General features: G+C 41.6%; 1 protein-coding gene across 1 annotated transcript in view; it reads left to right on the forward strand.

Moving 5' to 3' along the window:
* The window catches only part of KL (klotho), a 46,575-nt gene extending 31,012 nt beyond the window's left edge, over positions 1–15,563 (forward strand). The window contains exons 2-5 of the mRNA XM_014847815.3: positions 5,174–5,684; positions 6,431–6,699; positions 11,670–12,771; positions 13,241–15,563. Coding sequence (XP_014703301.3) covers positions 5,174–5,684; positions 6,431–6,699; positions 11,670–12,771; positions 13,241–13,578 — 2,220 coding nt within the window. The 3' untranslated portion in view covers positions 13,579–15,563. The remainder of the gene's footprint in view (positions 1–5,173; positions 5,685–6,430; positions 6,700–11,669; positions 12,772–13,240) is intronic.
* Positions 15,564–16,585: the final 1,022 nt, after the last annotated feature.

A 16,585-nucleotide genomic window follows, 5' to 3' on the forward strand; every position in this document is an offset into this window, starting at 1 on the left:
ATGAATGTTCAGAATCTACATCAAAGCTGGGGAAGAAGTGAGAAGGATATCACATACCATAGTGTCTTATTTCCCAAATTGGATCATTAGTACATTTTGACACAATATGGTATTATTCTCAGGGGGCTACTGTGCCAAATTCCTTCTAATTTATTTTTTTAATGGTATATGGATGAAAGTTCTCTGTCTTTCAAGGTCTCAGAAATAAAATACAACCAGGTATCTTATGAGTGAGTTTTTCTGCTCTGGCTCAGAAAAACATTTTCTTCTGTCCCAGAATCTTTGCTTTGGTTCTTCCTGCCAGCCTCCTTTCCTCCATATCTGTTTATTGAATATTTACTCTGCCCCAAACATTTTGCTAGAAGCTGAGAATAGAGAGATAGAAGACCTAGTCAATGCCTTTGAAACACAATCTAGACACTTAAATAATGTAACATAATGTGGTTAAAGTCTTTGATAGAGGCCAACTGTGGAGACACATGGAATGGACATTTAACGGTGGGGAGAGGGAAGATGTCAGGGATGGAGGTGGTGATGTCTGTGCTGAGTTTTGAAGGAGGGTGAAGCTGGAAGGACTGGGAGTAGGTAGAACATGAAAGAGCTGCCCCTATTAAAGCACAGAAGCCGAGGGGATTTCAGAACTTCACGTAGGGTTCAGTGTGCCTAGGACTGGGGATTTGAGGGCAGGTTAGAGACCCTTTAGGCAGGGTTTAATTAGATCCTGGCTTTCAAATAACCATTATGGACAGTTCAAGCAGGGCCTACCATCTAGCTCCTATGAGTTATTTTCCTTTTTTGAATTTGTTTTATTCTTACCTCTAAAGCAGTATGTATGTATGGTAGGAAATGAAAAAAATATAGAAAAGCAAAATGAAAAGAATTACACCACCCACAATCCTGCCGCAAAACCTCTTTTAGCAAGTTGTAAATCCTCCCAGATCTTTATGTACATATTTTTCTTTCATAAAAATGCTATTAAATTCTACTTATGGCTTTGTACCCTTTTTTGTTCAGTTAGTATTTTAGAAACATTTTTTATATGTCAATAGACATTCTTCTGTATTATTTTTGTTTGAATAGTAGTATATTTTTAGTCATACCATAATTTATTAAATGATGCGTATATGAGTGTAAATGTATTTGAATATTGGATATTTCAATTGTTTTCAATATTTTACTTTTAGAAATAGTATTTAGATGAACATTCTTGCTCATACTCTTATTTCCCCGAGTCCTTGCCACCAGCTTTATGAAATCTCAATCTTAACATAGCAATCTTATAAGATTAATATACCTGGAATAATTATAAAGCAATGCAAAATCATACATAACCATCTCCTTATTAATCATCCTCAGTTGCAACATCCTAGATGGTGGTGTTCCAACATCTTGCCTCACAGCAGTTGATTACTCAAGTCTACCATGTGAAAATGGAATGGACTGCCTCATGAGGAGGTGATGAAGCAGAGTTGAGTTCAGTTTAACAGACAATTGGGCCTCCATGTGCCAGGAAGGGGATGAGGGAACTGCTCAGGGAGCTCAGTCTGGGGAGGGACGTTATTACCTTCAGTAACTGATGTAAGAGAAGTGTGCCTAAGACTTGGAGGGTGCCCAGAGGAGGGACGAGCAGCTCAGTGTGGCAGGGTGAGGGATGGGAGGCCTTCCTGGAGAAGATGCCATGCATGGGATGATCACCAAGTTAGGTTGCTGTAGAGAGCAGTCAAATAGCAGATCAAGTGGCGGGGGGGAGGGTTTTGAGTGAGATGAGTGGTTAAGCCAAGTGATATCTAAGATGCTTTCTGTATTAGGGTTCTCCAGAGAAGCAGAACCAATAGGATATACATATATAGAAATATAGAAAGGGATTTATTATGAAATAAAGAAGTACACAATCTGCTGTCTGCAAACTGGAGGTCCAGGAAAGCCAGAGGTTGTAGTTTCTATACAAACCTGAGGGCCTGAGGACCAGGGGAGCCAATGGTATAAGTCCGAGTTCAAGTCCAAGGGCCCGAGACCATGAGTGCCAGTGTCCAAAGGCAGGAGAAGATGGGTGTCTCAGCTTAGTCAGAGGGCAAATTCACCCTTCTTTCCTCTTTTTGTTCTATCCAAGCCCTCAATGGATTGGATGTTGCCCACTGACATTGGTGAGGGTCATCTTCTTTACTCAGTCTACCAATTCAAATGCTAATCTCTTCCCAAAACACCCGCAAGACGCACTAAGAAATAATATTTTGTTAAATTAACATTTGTTAAGTGGAGCACAGGGTGCCACATGGGGGTCCTTTGTTCAACAACAGACCATAAGAGAAATTGAAAAAGATAAGTTTGTCACTCATAAGTGCTGGAGGAAGTGCATACGTGGCATGCCTTGAAGGGTCACATGGGGAGTTTAAGGCAGAGTGCAGACAGAAAGACAGGACCTGGGACACATGCCTTTTTAGAGTCTGTAGATGGAGTGCTTTGAAATTCCCAGGCTAGGGCCAGATTGGCCAATTCAAACCAAAAGAGGGATTTTGGTAAGCCTCATGGGAGTCTTACGTAAAGGGCCTGGGAGGCAGGGAGACTGTTGATCACAAGGCTGTTGAGGAAGTCATATCAGGAATTTACCTTTACTTGTGACTCTGCTGGCTGCTGTGCAGGACACACACTTGCATGAGGGGCTAGTGTCAGTTTAGGGTTCCTGCAGGCTGTGTAGCCAAATAAAATGGATGCTGCGGCAGCAATAGCATGGAGTAGCTTAGCTAAACTCTTGACAACTGTTTTACTAGCTATCTGGGTGTCCCTTAACCCAGTCGAGTTGACACATAAAATTAACCTTCATAGTTCCCAATGCTGCAAATTTATATTCTCTAAAATAAACAACTGCTTAGTAGACACTTTCACTTGCATCATATCATTTAATCCTTACAATGTCCCTGTAGGGGAATAGATGCCATTTACATTTGTGCAGAGAAGTAACTGAGGCCCACACTGGTAATAGATAGAGGATTTGGGATCCAAACCTAAGTCTCTTCTAATCCAAACCCCAGGTTGTGTCACTATGTCTTGGTTATGGGCTGAATTCCTCAGCAGGTGGTGTTTCCCTTAGTTGCAATGCTCTTTCTGGTCTGCTCATCCTTTAGAGAGGGAAGGAATAAGCATTCATGAAGACCCTACTATATACAAACTCTGTGTTAGATGTTTTATGTAAATTATCTCATTTAATCCTCCTAACAGCTCTGTGAGAGACAGAGGAAAGTTAGTCTTACCTTCCCGGGGTAACTAATGTGGTTTAAGGCACACAGCTAGATGTGGTAGAGTAGGAATTTTATCTGACATCAAAGACCACGTGTGCACTTCCATATGGTCCAGGTCATTTGTTTCCTCACCAAACCCCTTCTGAACCATGTCATAAAGTACTCAAGGTTAGAAGAGTGGTCCATGATTGTAGACAATTCTACTCCATGACTCTTACTTCAGCTACCTGCAAAACTGACCCAGTTTAGGAAGTTCTTGGGTTGCTCTCACTCCTACCTGATCCCCCCACTCTCAGCACCCACCCCATCACAGCACTTGTTCTGTAAAGGTAGGTCGGTTAGGTTGAGGACATGACTGTCTGTAGGACGCATTTGGACAAAATTAGGAAAGTCCCTTTTGCCAACGTCCTGAGGACTAGCCTGGACTGCTCCCTTTGTTTTCTGTTTAACTCTTATAGGACATATGAGATTTCTTGTCAATGGGGAAGGGAGAAAGAGAGGGGTGGAGGTGAGGAAGACAGAGAAGGGTGGGAGATATCACAAAGCCAGCAGCATGATTAAGCCCCAGTTTCTTGAATCACTTGGGCAAATGCCATTATTCTTCTGATCAACATTTTATTCTTCATTTCCTTCTTAGCATATAGATAGGTGCTTCAGGTCATAAAAAAATACATTCAGTGAAATGAAACTAAGATGTTTACTAAGAAACTCAAAATGAAAGTTAGAGATAAACTATTTTATTCCATTGAAATGTTTGGCTGAACTCATAAGAATGGGGATGAGGCCATTCTTGGACGCCTGCACTGAAATGAACAATGAGAAGAATGTTTAGGAAAAATGAAGAGGACATTTGGCATACTGAGTGACAGGGCTTCTTCAGGCTCAGGGAGTGGAATGAAAATTGGCACGATCATTTTGGAGAACACGAGTGAAACAGAGAATTAGAATCATATCAAAGGGGATATATTAAGGGAGTAAAAGGTTGATAAATAGCACTTGCGTTTGTAGAAAAACAAGGAGAGTAAATCAAGGAGTTCAAAAGTAAAGAGAAACAATTCAAGTAAGGGAGGAAAAAGCCTGTAATTCTCACTATTCTTCGTAAACAAAAAGGAAACAAATGAAAATATTAGAAGTCGGGAAGATTTTATGAGAGTATAAAGTTGGTTTTATGGAAGCGCAGCCCATTTCATTGCTGTAGGAAGCTCCTGACTGAGTGCTGACTACCTATCGCGAGCTCATTTCCTCCAAGCTGTATTTACGTGTTCTTTGCTCTTGGTTTGTACCTTGCACGCGGGATCCTGTGGGAAGCCAGCACTGTCCGAGAGGTCTAGAAGATGGGCCAAGGTTAGATATTGGAGTCAATCCTTTAATTTATTGCTCTTATTCTTCTTAGGGAAGAGCAAAGATTGTGAGCACATGTATTATAATTTTAGCTATGAGAGATGAATACAAAATGTTAGATTGACTCCAACACTTGAGTCAATTTGAAAACTCCCAGTCTCTTAGGATAAAAAAAATATAATCCTATTTAGAAATTCCTGGTGTGATCACAGATGCGAGATTGGTTCTTTTCACAAAGCCTATTAATTAAAAAGTACATAATCCAAAGTCAATTAAGTAGTAAGATATTATAACAAATTCTTATTTCATTAACTTTACAAAGTATGAATAATAACTACACATTCAACACAAGAATTCCACATTTTTCCACTGGCTGCTGAAAAACAATGGAAATAATTCCAGTCTTGGTAGCAGCTCACTTTGGGCTGACCTACCTCAGAAATAATTTATTGGTTCCAGGTGATTTTTACATTGTGGGGTTAGTCATTAGATTAGGCTTGATGAGAAACAGATACAGCTAGATTTGGGGATTCAAATATGTGTTATATTTCTCCTCACAATCAGAGATAAATTCACCATGGTTTTTCTGTTTGCAGGCTCATGCCAAAATCTGGCATCTCTACAATACTTCTTTCCGTCCGACTCAGGGAGGCCAGGTGTCCATTGCCCTAAGCTCCCACTGGATCAATCCTCGAAGAATGACCGACCATAGCATCAAAGAATGTCAAAAATCTCTTGACTTTGTACTAGGCTGGTTTGCCAAACCCATATTTATTGATGGTGACTATCCCGAGACCATGAAGAATAATCTTTCCTCTCTTCTGCCTGATTTTACCGAATCTGAGAAAAAGTTCATCAAGGGAACAGCTGACTTTTTTGCTCTTTCCTTTGGGCCGACCCTGAGTTTTCAACTCTTGGACCCTCACATGAAGTTCCGCCAATTAGAATCTCCCAGCCTGAGGCAACTCCTTTCCTGGATTGACCTTGAATATAACCATCCTCAAATATTTATTGTGGAAAATGGCTGGTTTGTCTCAGGGACCACCAAGAGAGATGACGCCAAATATATGTATTACCTCAAAAAATTCATAATGGAAACTTTAAAAGGTAGGATGCCTGACAAAATTCTAATTTCCTGCCAAAATCCACTGGAAAAACAATCTTTAAGATGATCTGTAATAAACTATGTAAATTTATAGTTTTTAATCATAATGTAGAAACTCATTTTGGCATAGCAGGAATGCATTTATGCAACACCTTTCTCGTTTGGGGATTTTAGGAACTTAAATTAATTTTTCAACTCATTTTGTAAATGAGAAACTGGGTCACAAGCTGCGAAACCACTTGACTTTCAGAGTTACTGTTCTAGATTTTTAGCTTATATTAAGGATTAAGTAAATTCCAGGATATATCTCTACATATTTTGGGGTTCTTATTCCTTGTACTGAATAAACACTTTTTTTAAAAAAAGGAATATCAACATTTTCTGGAGAAAATAGTAAGTAGTTCATGCTTTTAAAGACTATTCATTTGTTGCATCAGGCACAATGCTGGGTGCTTAGGATAGAAAGTGGAACCAGACATCTTCCCAGGCTCCAAGAGTACCCACTGGAAATAAGGGGAACCCAAATAAAAACATATTGGAGATAAGCTTATGGTGAAGACATTTATTTGCAGAATTATCTAGGTTTGATGAGAGCCTTTTGTCAGTAAGAAAGATTACTGGTTTACCAAACCATAAGCATGCTACGTAATTTATTTCCTTAAGTAGTAAAACCCCCAAATGCTCTTGAATCAGGAGGCGAGTGCCCAGTGAAGGGTCACATTGCTCTTGTCCTCTCTTCCCTTTGCAGCCATCAGGCTGGATGGGGTGGACGTCATCGGGTACACGGCGTGGTCCCTCATGGACGGCTTCGAGTGGCACAGAGGCTACAGCATCCGACGTGGACTCTTCTATGTCGACTTCCTGAGCCAGGATAAGAAATTGTTGCCGAAGTCTTCAGCCTTGTTCTACCAAAAGCTGATAGAGAAAAACGGCTTCCCTCCTTTACCTGAAAATCAGCCCCTAGAAGGGACATTTCCCTGTGACTTTGCTTGGGGAGTTGTTGACAACTACATTCAAGTAAGTCAGCTGACAAAACCCATCAGCAGTGTCACCAAGCCCTGTCACTAGTAAGTAGTGCTTCCTTACTAGGTTGTCATGGCACATTGTCCGTTCCTTGGGCCAAACACGGTTCCTTCATGAGCACATTAGGGCACAATTTGGAACACTGCACCCTTCTCTCCACAATCTTCCTACCTCCCTCTTGCACTTTAAATCAGCCCCAAGGGGAACAAATTAAAAATATGTGAATATTTAAGACCAGATAAGATAGTAAAAAGATAAAATTCTCTCTTTTAATGGTTTTTAATCCTTTTTAAAGCAGTTGAGTTCTTCCATAGACAAGATATAACACAGAGCCCTAGATTATCTGAGATCTCAGTGGAGCTACTGACACTGAGGCGGGAACATCAGGCAAAGCCCTCCTGAGGCTAAACTCTGCACCCCCCAAGCTTGCGGAAGGACTTGGAGAGTGAAAACTCTTGCTCCAGTGGTTCACTCATCAGTGTTATTTCTGGCAATAGTCACTGACATGGTAAAGAAGTTCTTCATAATGGTCAACCAGTATTTACTGAGCACCCACTATGTAGTTAGTCCTCAATATTATTTTTAATGTCACCAATTGTAAAGGAATTTGTTTTCTAGAGTTATATTGAATACTTTAGTAAGCACTTATTGGAAGCTTCGAGTGTTCAAAGCCCTGGTTAGTTGCTGGGGGTGCTCGGCCCCGGGGAGTCCACACGGAGATGAGTAAGATACGACCCCTGCTTTTGAAGTTGTCTGTGGAGAGAAATGATGATACAACTAAAATGACAGAATGAACAGAGCATGGCGGTGAGTGAGCAGAGTGGCGGTGGGTGTTGCTGAACAGAGTCTGAGGGTGAAAACAGAGATCAAGACAGGGGCTGAGTTCAGGATCCCAGACAAGCAATGGGAGTTAGCCTGCCGGCTGCTTCGAGCCAGTCCGTTGGTTCTGGAGAGGAGGAAAAAGAACTTTCCCTCGACCCTTCTGAGTTCTTAGCTGAGACCCTTGTAATAAATGACAGATTACCAAGAGAAAAACAGACAGAAATTTGTTAACCTGTATACCTCCTGTATGCATGGGAGACAGAGAGAAATGAGTAACTCCCCAAGGCGGCTTAGAATTCAGGCTTAAATCTCATCTTAATAGGGAAAAGGGAGCGGAGGATATAGGCCTCTTAAGGGAGAGTACATGATTTAGGAAAGATGAATGGGCCCTTGGAAGAACAGATGGGAGCTAAGATAGTATGTGACAAGTTGACCTCTAGTCTCCTCTCCTGTGACAAGAGTCAGTCTTCCCTAGTTGACAAAACTCCTTGAAACTCCCAGGAGGGGATTGATGACACCTGGGTTCCTAGTGGAGGCTCTGTCTTGAGGCAGGTAAAGGGACTTCAGAGAAAGCCTTTCTTTGCATTTGCTGTTTTTCAAGTGCCTGCAGCTCAATCAGGCTGTAGCCACTTGAATAATCAATATACCAAAGGGGCATATTTTGGGGTGGCATGCACTGAACTCCTACAGGCACATTTTGTTAGTCTTCATTTCAAAAGGAGCGTTCGGAGGAATGCTCGGATCTGAGGAAGGGCCTTCCAGTTGAAATGAGTTGCTGTTTTCTTGTAAATATCAAATTGAAATCTTTTATTTATAAGGAAATAAATCACCACTATCCTTAACACATTTTTTTTTTTTTGCTGGTTTGTATTATTATTATTATGTCTTTTTCAGACCATCTGGTTAGTTTTAGGGGGCAGCCTTGGACTTAAATCCCGTCCTTATATTTGAAAGGCGACTGAGGAACGCTGTTGTGTTTGCAAGGATATCTGAGCGCAGCAAGTCTTCTCAGCTCCTCTCTGCTCAGTTTGGGATTTTCCTCCCTCCTCCATCTCATTCTCCCTCAGCCCTCTGCTATTTGGAACCTCCCTACCCTAATTTCTCTCCTGCAAGTGGGATCCACGGTGGGGGTCCAGAAGGATCTGAAGGGGCGGAAGTGGTGCTGGTGAGGGAGCAGGAGAAGGGGAGAGAGGGACGAAGGGAGAAGATGGCTTCCGCAGTCCCTCCTTCCTCTCCCCTTTATTGTTCGGGACAGATGATCCCTGGTCCTTGTTCTTCTCTTGACCTTCTGCCATGGCCTGTTCCCTGCTGGGCCCTGGGCCCCTTGTCACTGAGGGCTCACGCTCTGCCCTGATCCCTGATAGCAGCCTGAGCCTGGGCTGGTAACTCCCAGTTCAGTCCTTTGTGAAGAGGTCTCCGCCAGTGTCTCTGTGCAGAGGTGTGAGCTCAGGGAAGCCTGGGGACCTTGGAGGGAGCCTTTTTCCTCCTGCTCTGTTCCCTATCCAAGGACTGTGTTTGCCTTGGGAACTGGTGATCAGTGAGAAAGTTTTTCCTCGAGAGAGAAGAGAAACTCTGGCCTGAAGCAACCAGCATGGCAGTGAAGAGGAAGGAAGTTGGGGAGAGAATTCCTTTTTCTGCTCCTCAGAAGCAGTTGTTTTAGAATTTGATCTGTCAGCCACTCATTGACCCGGACCTTTGCTCTCAGGTGGCGCTGCCCTTTTGGCTCAATAGCTCAGGGTCCCTACTCCTCCACCAGCACAGCTTCCCAGTCCTCTCCAGGCAGAACCAGCCAAACACAAAATTGTCACTCTCAAACTCACGGCGGACTCGAACTTCTCCGGAAGCTCTCTAGTGGAAAAAGGCTGCAATTGCTATTTTCTTTTTTCTGCTTTTCACCTTGAGCTTTGTATTATTTTGGCACTGCCTTTCCCAAGCTAACTTCCTACTGATACAGTAAAACCTAGTTTTTTGTTGGGTCAGTTCTGAGGAGTGTGTATGTTTGTGTGTTTTAATTTACAAGCGGTACTCTATACTTTGAATACATTATATTAAAGTCCTGAGATGTGATTTTTAAACCATTGAAATTTTTCTTTTCCCTCCTGGCTAGTATTTCAAACTCTTCATATTAACAAAGGCATGCGTTTTGCCTGAAAAACTTTAAAAATAACACTCCATTAAGCACACCACCTGTCTGAAGACTGATCTTAGGCTTATTCACATGCATTGTCACTGTACTAGGACCTAATTTCCCAGCTGACAGGTTCGTTTTCCCATGGCCGCTAATGCCCACGGTAAACACAGGTTCAGCACCTGCTCCAGAGGACAGAGACGGAGAGCGTCTTTAACATTGGTCCCTGTTAGGAGAAGTTTCTTCTATAGCATACTAAATACGTTCTTTATACCCATTCCTCCTGAAAGGGTCAACTTTGTTATTTCATTTTTTATTAAGAAACGGCAACAAATTAATGGAGATTAGATAGAATTTTGCTTCAATATTCATACCTCAATATCCTGTATTTTTACAAAATAGAATTTTCCCTTACTCTTTCATATTCGTTTTAAGCTGGACTGAATAAAAGCTGTTGTTCTGGAACAGTTATGGTAGAAAAGTCATGAATTTAGTCACCTCAGAGCTCTATAAAATTAATCCAAAAAAGTCCTTCCAGCTATGAACACTTTCATTTCAAAAGAGCATGCAAATATTTTCTCTTGAAAAGCTGAGGAAATGTGATTTGTGGGTGCATCACAGTGGAAAAATACTTCTGACAGCATTCCCGCAGCATTAGGGGAAATGCACGCGTGGGTGACCTACAAGGAGCAATTCTCCAGAAAAGCAATTTCCCTGCCGCCACGCTGCGCTTTATTGCTTTCCTTTATACATGCAGCACTGACCCCTCCAGAGAAGCACCAGTTCATTTGCAAAGGCCTGTCAAATGCCACAAAACCTCTTCTGCAGATTCAAAACTGGAGTTGGTCTGACCCCTGCTTTTATACCGAGGGTCAAACCAAGGAACCTGTTCTAACAGGATTATTTCCGAGCAGAAAACTGGCTGAGGCATCGGATCTCTCGGCGAGACTTTCCCTTTGCATTCCCTCCATGGACGATTTTGCGGTTTCGATTTTACAATTTGTCTACTTTTCCTACATACCTTTTTTCATTTTGGAGGCTTGTATATCAGGTCACTGAGAACCATTATTGTCATGATTGGCACAGAAAAATAACTTAGAAAAAATTTAAAACTATGTTAAAATATCCCGGTATGAATGAATGACAATATTGTTCCACATTCTTTCCACCTTATTTCCACATTCTCTCACTTTCTACCATCGGTCAGATTGAATTTGTTAAATTCTGTCATTGACACTAGAGCCAATAAAAGGGGACATTACACTTATTTAGCATGTCCTCTATCTAGAGCAGACTTCAATTTAGAGCGTGATTTTGAGAAGCACAATTTAATTTTAAATATTTCATTTTCTGACTCTTAACTCACTCAGGTTTAAGCTTTATTTTTTTTCTGTCTAGTTTTTTTTCTAATTGAAAATCTTATGTCATTAATGATTTCTTAAATTAAAAGAAAAAAATTGGGGGTGGCCATGGCTGAGTGATTAATGTCTGTGGCTCTGCTTCCAATGGCCTGATTGTGGCTTTGGATCCCAGAAGAGGACCTACTCCACTCATCAGCCACACTGTGGAGGTGTCCCGCATAGAGAACAGAGGAAGATTGGCACAGATGTTAGCTCAGGGCTAATCTTCCTCACCAAAAAAAAAAAAAAAGGAAGAAAGAAAGAAAGATAAAAGCATCCAGAAGTACTCTGCTTGCTTAACACAGGCCAGAGGTGTGTGAGAATCATTAATGTTTGTCAACTGAAGTGACCAAAAACATTCAGATTTCTTTTTTAATATTAAAGTAATAGTTTAAGAGTTAGAACTGTGGTTAAAACAAATGTGCATAAGACAAAGTAGAATGTTTTCTTCCCCAGGAACTTAGTAGTGATGAAAAATAGTTTAACTTTTCAGCTACAAAGTTTTCTATGTTTGCTCATCTTGCTTGCTAGTTTTGTTGAAAGAAATGCATTGACTTGCTTTCCCAGGACTGTCTGGGTGAAGTAATACTGTAACGCTTACCCTCGTCCTGTAGGTCGACACCACTCTCTCTCAGTTTACCGACCCAAACGTTTACCTGTGGGATGTCCACCACAGTAAGAGGCTCATTAAGGTGGACGGGCTTGTGGCCAAGAAGAGGACATCCTATTGTGTTGACTTTGCTGCCATCCGGCCCCAGATTGCCTTACTCCAGGAGATGCACGTTTCGCATTTTCACTTCGCCCTGGACTGGCCGCTCATCCTCCCGCTGGGGAACCAGTCCCAGGTGAACCGCACCGGCCTGCACTACTATCGCTGCGTGGTCAGCGAGCTCGTGCGCGCCAACATCACCCCCGTGGTGGCGCTGTGGCGGCCTTCCCCCCAGCACCAAGGACTGCCGCGCCTCCTGGCCAAGCACGGCGCCTGGGAGAACCCCCACACCGCCCTGGCCTTTGCAGAGTACGCCAGACTGTGCTTCCAAGAGCTCGGCCACCATGTCAAGTTCTGGATCACGATGAGCGAGCCGTACACGCGGAACATGACGTACAGCGCGGGGCACAATCTCCTGAAGGCCCACGCCTTAGCTTGGCGCGTGTATGATGACAAGTTTAGGCACGCTCAGAAAGGCAAAATATCTATAGCCTTGCAGGCTGATTGGATAGAACCGGCCTGCCCTTTCTCCCAACAGGACAAAGAAGGGGCAGAGAGAGTTCTGGAATTTGACATTGGCTGGCTGGCCGAGCCCATTTTCGGCTCTGGAGATTATCCGCCTGTGATGAGGGACTGGCTGAACCAAAGAAACAACTTCCTTCTACCTTATTTCAGTGAAGAGGAAAAAAAGCTGATCCGGGGTTCCTTTGACTTTTTGGCTTTGAGCCATTACACCACCATCCTTGTGGACTGGGAAAAAGAAGATCCAATGAAATATAATGATTACCTGGAAGTGCAGGAAATGACCGACATCACCTGGCTCAACTCTCCCAGTCAGGTGGCAGTAGTGCCCTGGGGGTTGCGCAAGGTACTGAACTGGCTAAAGTCGAAGTATGGAGACCTCCCCATGTATATAATAGCCAACGGCATCGATGATGACCCCCAGGAAGCCCAAGACAGGCTGAGAGTGTATTATATGCAGAATTATGTAAATGAAGCTCTGAAAGGTAAGGAGCCTCTGAAAAGCAGACTCGAAGGTTATGTCACCCGAGGGCCTGATGCCCGTAGAAACTCTCAAACATATACAGCCACTGTCACCCTCAGAGGGAGGTGCTGTCCATTCCTCACTGCACGGAAAAAGTCCAAGAGAGCTAGTATTTTCCCCAGGGAGAAAGGAGTTTAGCTAAAAGTGGGAGCCAGAAAATCCCTAGCACCTACTCTGGGCCTGTAAAAGCATGGACCATCTTGCCCTCCATCTCAGAGGCTTCACAGCAGCCTCACCTGCTCTGTGTACACAAGGATTTGACCCAAGTACATCGTTTATCTTTGCATGAAAGAAGCCTTTTCTGATTAAATCTAATTTAGTCTGAAGTTTTATTAAATGGCATTGAAATTTACCCCGGTGCACCAAGCCTCTGTAAAGTGGTGTGTGCAAAATATTGTAATAATTATTTTCCTGTCCTTTTGTTTTTCTAGCCTACGTGTTGGATGGTATCAATCTTTGCGGATACTTTGCTTATTCATTTAACGATCGCACGGCTCCGAAGTTTGGCCTTTATCGTTATGCCGCAAATCAGTTTGAGCCCAAACCTTCCATGAAACATTACAGGAAAATTATCGACAACAATGGCTTTCCAGGTCCCAAAACTCTGGGAAGATTTTGTCCGGAAGAGTTCACCCTGTGCACCGAGTGCAGCTTTTTTCACACCCGAAAGTCCTTACTGGCTTTCATAGCTTTTCTATTGTTTGCTTTTATTATTTCTCTCTCTCTTATTTTTTACTACTCTAAGAAAGGCAGAAGAAATTACAAATAGTCCTGAACATTTTCCTCTTCATTTTGAATAATTATGCACACATATCAGCTGTTAACCATTTGCACTCCTCATGTTGTGAAACTGTAGATTTCATATATCTGACTCCTAGAAAACCTTTTTGTGGTATGTGACAGAGGCTGTGAAATGTGAATGAGTAGTTGTAAAATACTGAATAATGTGATTAGTGCCTGGATTTGCTTTTTTTGGGGGGGAGGGTGATCAAAAAACTGACAGGGGCCAGCATTTCTCCAACACATTCTATAACAAACGCGTGAGAAATGGGAACCATTCTGTAACATTTTTACAGAAATTGAATGATGAGATTAGGAATATTTCTATCCGTGCCCATTCCTAAATGTAATGTTCATCTTAAAGTAATAATTGCAGTGTTGGAATAAAAAGTTAAGTCCGAAGTAACCATCTCTCAACTGCCATGATATGCCTGATGCATTGTCTCTGTTGAACCAAGTTTCCCTTGCAAAGGAAGATGGCAGAATAGAGGAGAGATGATAAAGGGCCCTTGGACGGAATGTTCCTTTTAAAAGCCGTGTTTCTATCAAATGCTGCTAATAGTAATTTACCTATGTGGTTAATGATATACTTAGCAGAGCAAATTATAGAACTTTATTTTAAATGTGACTTTCAAGCCTCTCTCTAAACCCCTGGTCCTTGAGGGCTTTGTGTCACTCGGGCCTGGTCGAGGGCCTGCATATAGGGGACCTTAACTAAACATTTGCAGAGAAATAAACGTGAATCATGAGATGCTGGGCTCTTCAGGAAGGATAAACCAATTGTGAAATGCATTACACTGCTGTGGCTCTAGAAGGAGGAAGGGAGGAAAAAGCGCTTATTATGAGCAACGTTATGATGAATTTGATTATAAAGCCTTTTATTTTAGAGCACACCCTGGAATGAATGACGTGCTCTTTCCTGAGAGAATAAGAATGAAATAATAACTCATCCCATGAAGGGTGACTCCACTTTCTGTTTCTAGAAGGGCCATAATTTCTTTGAATTGAGTTTTAAAAATTCATAATAGGTTCAAAAGCCTTTGGTCTGATCACTCTGGAAGACTGGTTTCTGTGATTGCTGAGGTCCGTTTTCTGTTTTTGCTGCTGCTTCTGTGGAACTAGCTTTGAACTAGTTTTGCTTTGAACTTTTACACTGAAATGTGCTACTGATTTCCAGAAAAGGTCTCATTAGATCTTATCCTTTAATGCCCCTCAAATAAGTCTTGCTGATTTTCAGACAGGGACGTCTATTACACTGGAGCTGCAGGTGATCCTAATGTTTGTGTTATAGATAAGCCAATATCGTATCAGACATGACCAATCTTGCTGACAAAGGGTTATAGTGTATAAAAAATACTGTCCTATATTTTGTATCACCTTTAGAGGTGGAATGACTTTTTTCCGTGAAAGAGAAGCTTTTGATGGTACTCTTTTAAATGTTAGACTTATTATTAAATTTGGAAATTAGAGAACAATTGTTTATTTTATGTGTATATTTTCTGATTATAAGAATAATACATGTTCATTGTAAAAAATTTAAAAACACAGAAACTCTATGTAAAGAAAAAAAATTACCTACAATCTCACCACCCTGAGGTAGCCACTATGTATCTTATGTACACGTAGCCTATGTATCTTATTTGATATGATTAGAGTCAGATCATATTGTAAATAGTTATGTATCTTTATTAATTTTTATTGTGTGCGGTTCCTTTGTCATTAGTTTTCAAAAGCATGATTTTTAATACTTGTAGCGTAATTCCACTGTATGAATTTATTACAACTTATTTAACCATTCCTACTTGTTGGACTAGTTTCTTATTGTTAATTACTGTTAAATAATGAAGGTTGTTTAAAAATGATTTTCTTGCTACAATATTTATCTTAATTCCTTTGAGTGTAGAGAGAAGTAATTCTGTCCCTTGATAAAGTATTGTAATAAATCTGCCTACAGCTTTGCCTTCTTTCATAATCATTTGGTTGCTAGATAAATTTCTTTAAAAAAAGTTTTTTTGAGTTGACCAAACCATGTAGAATATGTTTGGATGGGTGAAGAAATGGATCTGACAGCAAGAGGAATGATCTTGGAGGCTAGAAGATGAGAGGGGCAGGCAGGGTGCCCCAGGCTAGTACCTATGGGTGAGCGAGAGAATTTCAGACACTTGAGAGAGCAAGATAGAGGAAGAGCTGAAAGGAACAAAAAAGAGACACCGAAATGCGGAAGAGAAATGACACCTCAAAACCCTTCAACTAAGCTAGAATGAGAGCATCAGGCTAACTTTGAGTCCCCCTGGACCTTCGGAGGAGGTCAGAGGCTCACCATCAGCGTGAAAGAGAGACAGCACCTCTCTGATAACTTCCGGAACTGGAACTCCAGAGGCAGGTGGGGAGGGGCCACAAAGGAGGGTCTTTCTGGTCCAACGAGGGGAAGCCTTCTCATTTCTTAACCCGCTTCTCAGGGCGAGTTACATTCCTTCCACTGAAGCTTTCATCTCATGAATTCTGGGTTTTTTGCCACTTCACATTTTTAAAAAAATATAGCGAGCACTCCCCCGGAACTCCTACACCTCTTATCACGTCGTGGGGCCAACGCTACAGAGGCATTAAGTGGTGAGCCGCGGTTCTCTGAGGCCTCATGGCTGTTTTCTGCCCTATTTGCATTCGCCCTGCATTCCTGTTTTTTCCTTTGAAATGGGCGTGCCCCTTGCACTTACGCTGATTTTGTATAAGTTCATTTTGCCTTGGTTGGGGAGGAAGGTTTTTCAGATTCACTAGAACGTTTTTCATTTTATTTTTGTCTTCCACAGACAATAATTAGAAACTACTAATTCCTTGGAAGCTTTCCTTTATATTATTTATAAAAGTGCTCACCAACAGAGATATAATGCAAGCCACATATTTAAATTTTCTAGCAGTCACTTTTAAAAAAATGCATAGAAAAAATAAAGCTTAATAATATATTTTATTTTTCCCTACATATCCAAAATATTTTAATT

The sequence above is a fragment of the Equus asinus genome, chromosome 11 (genome assembly GCF_041296235.1).
Source record: "Equus asinus isolate D_3611 breed Donkey chromosome 11, EquAss-T2T_v2, whole genome shotgun sequence".
Classification (NCBI taxonomy): domain Eukaryota; kingdom Metazoa; phylum Chordata; class Mammalia; order Perissodactyla; family Equidae; genus Equus; species Equus asinus.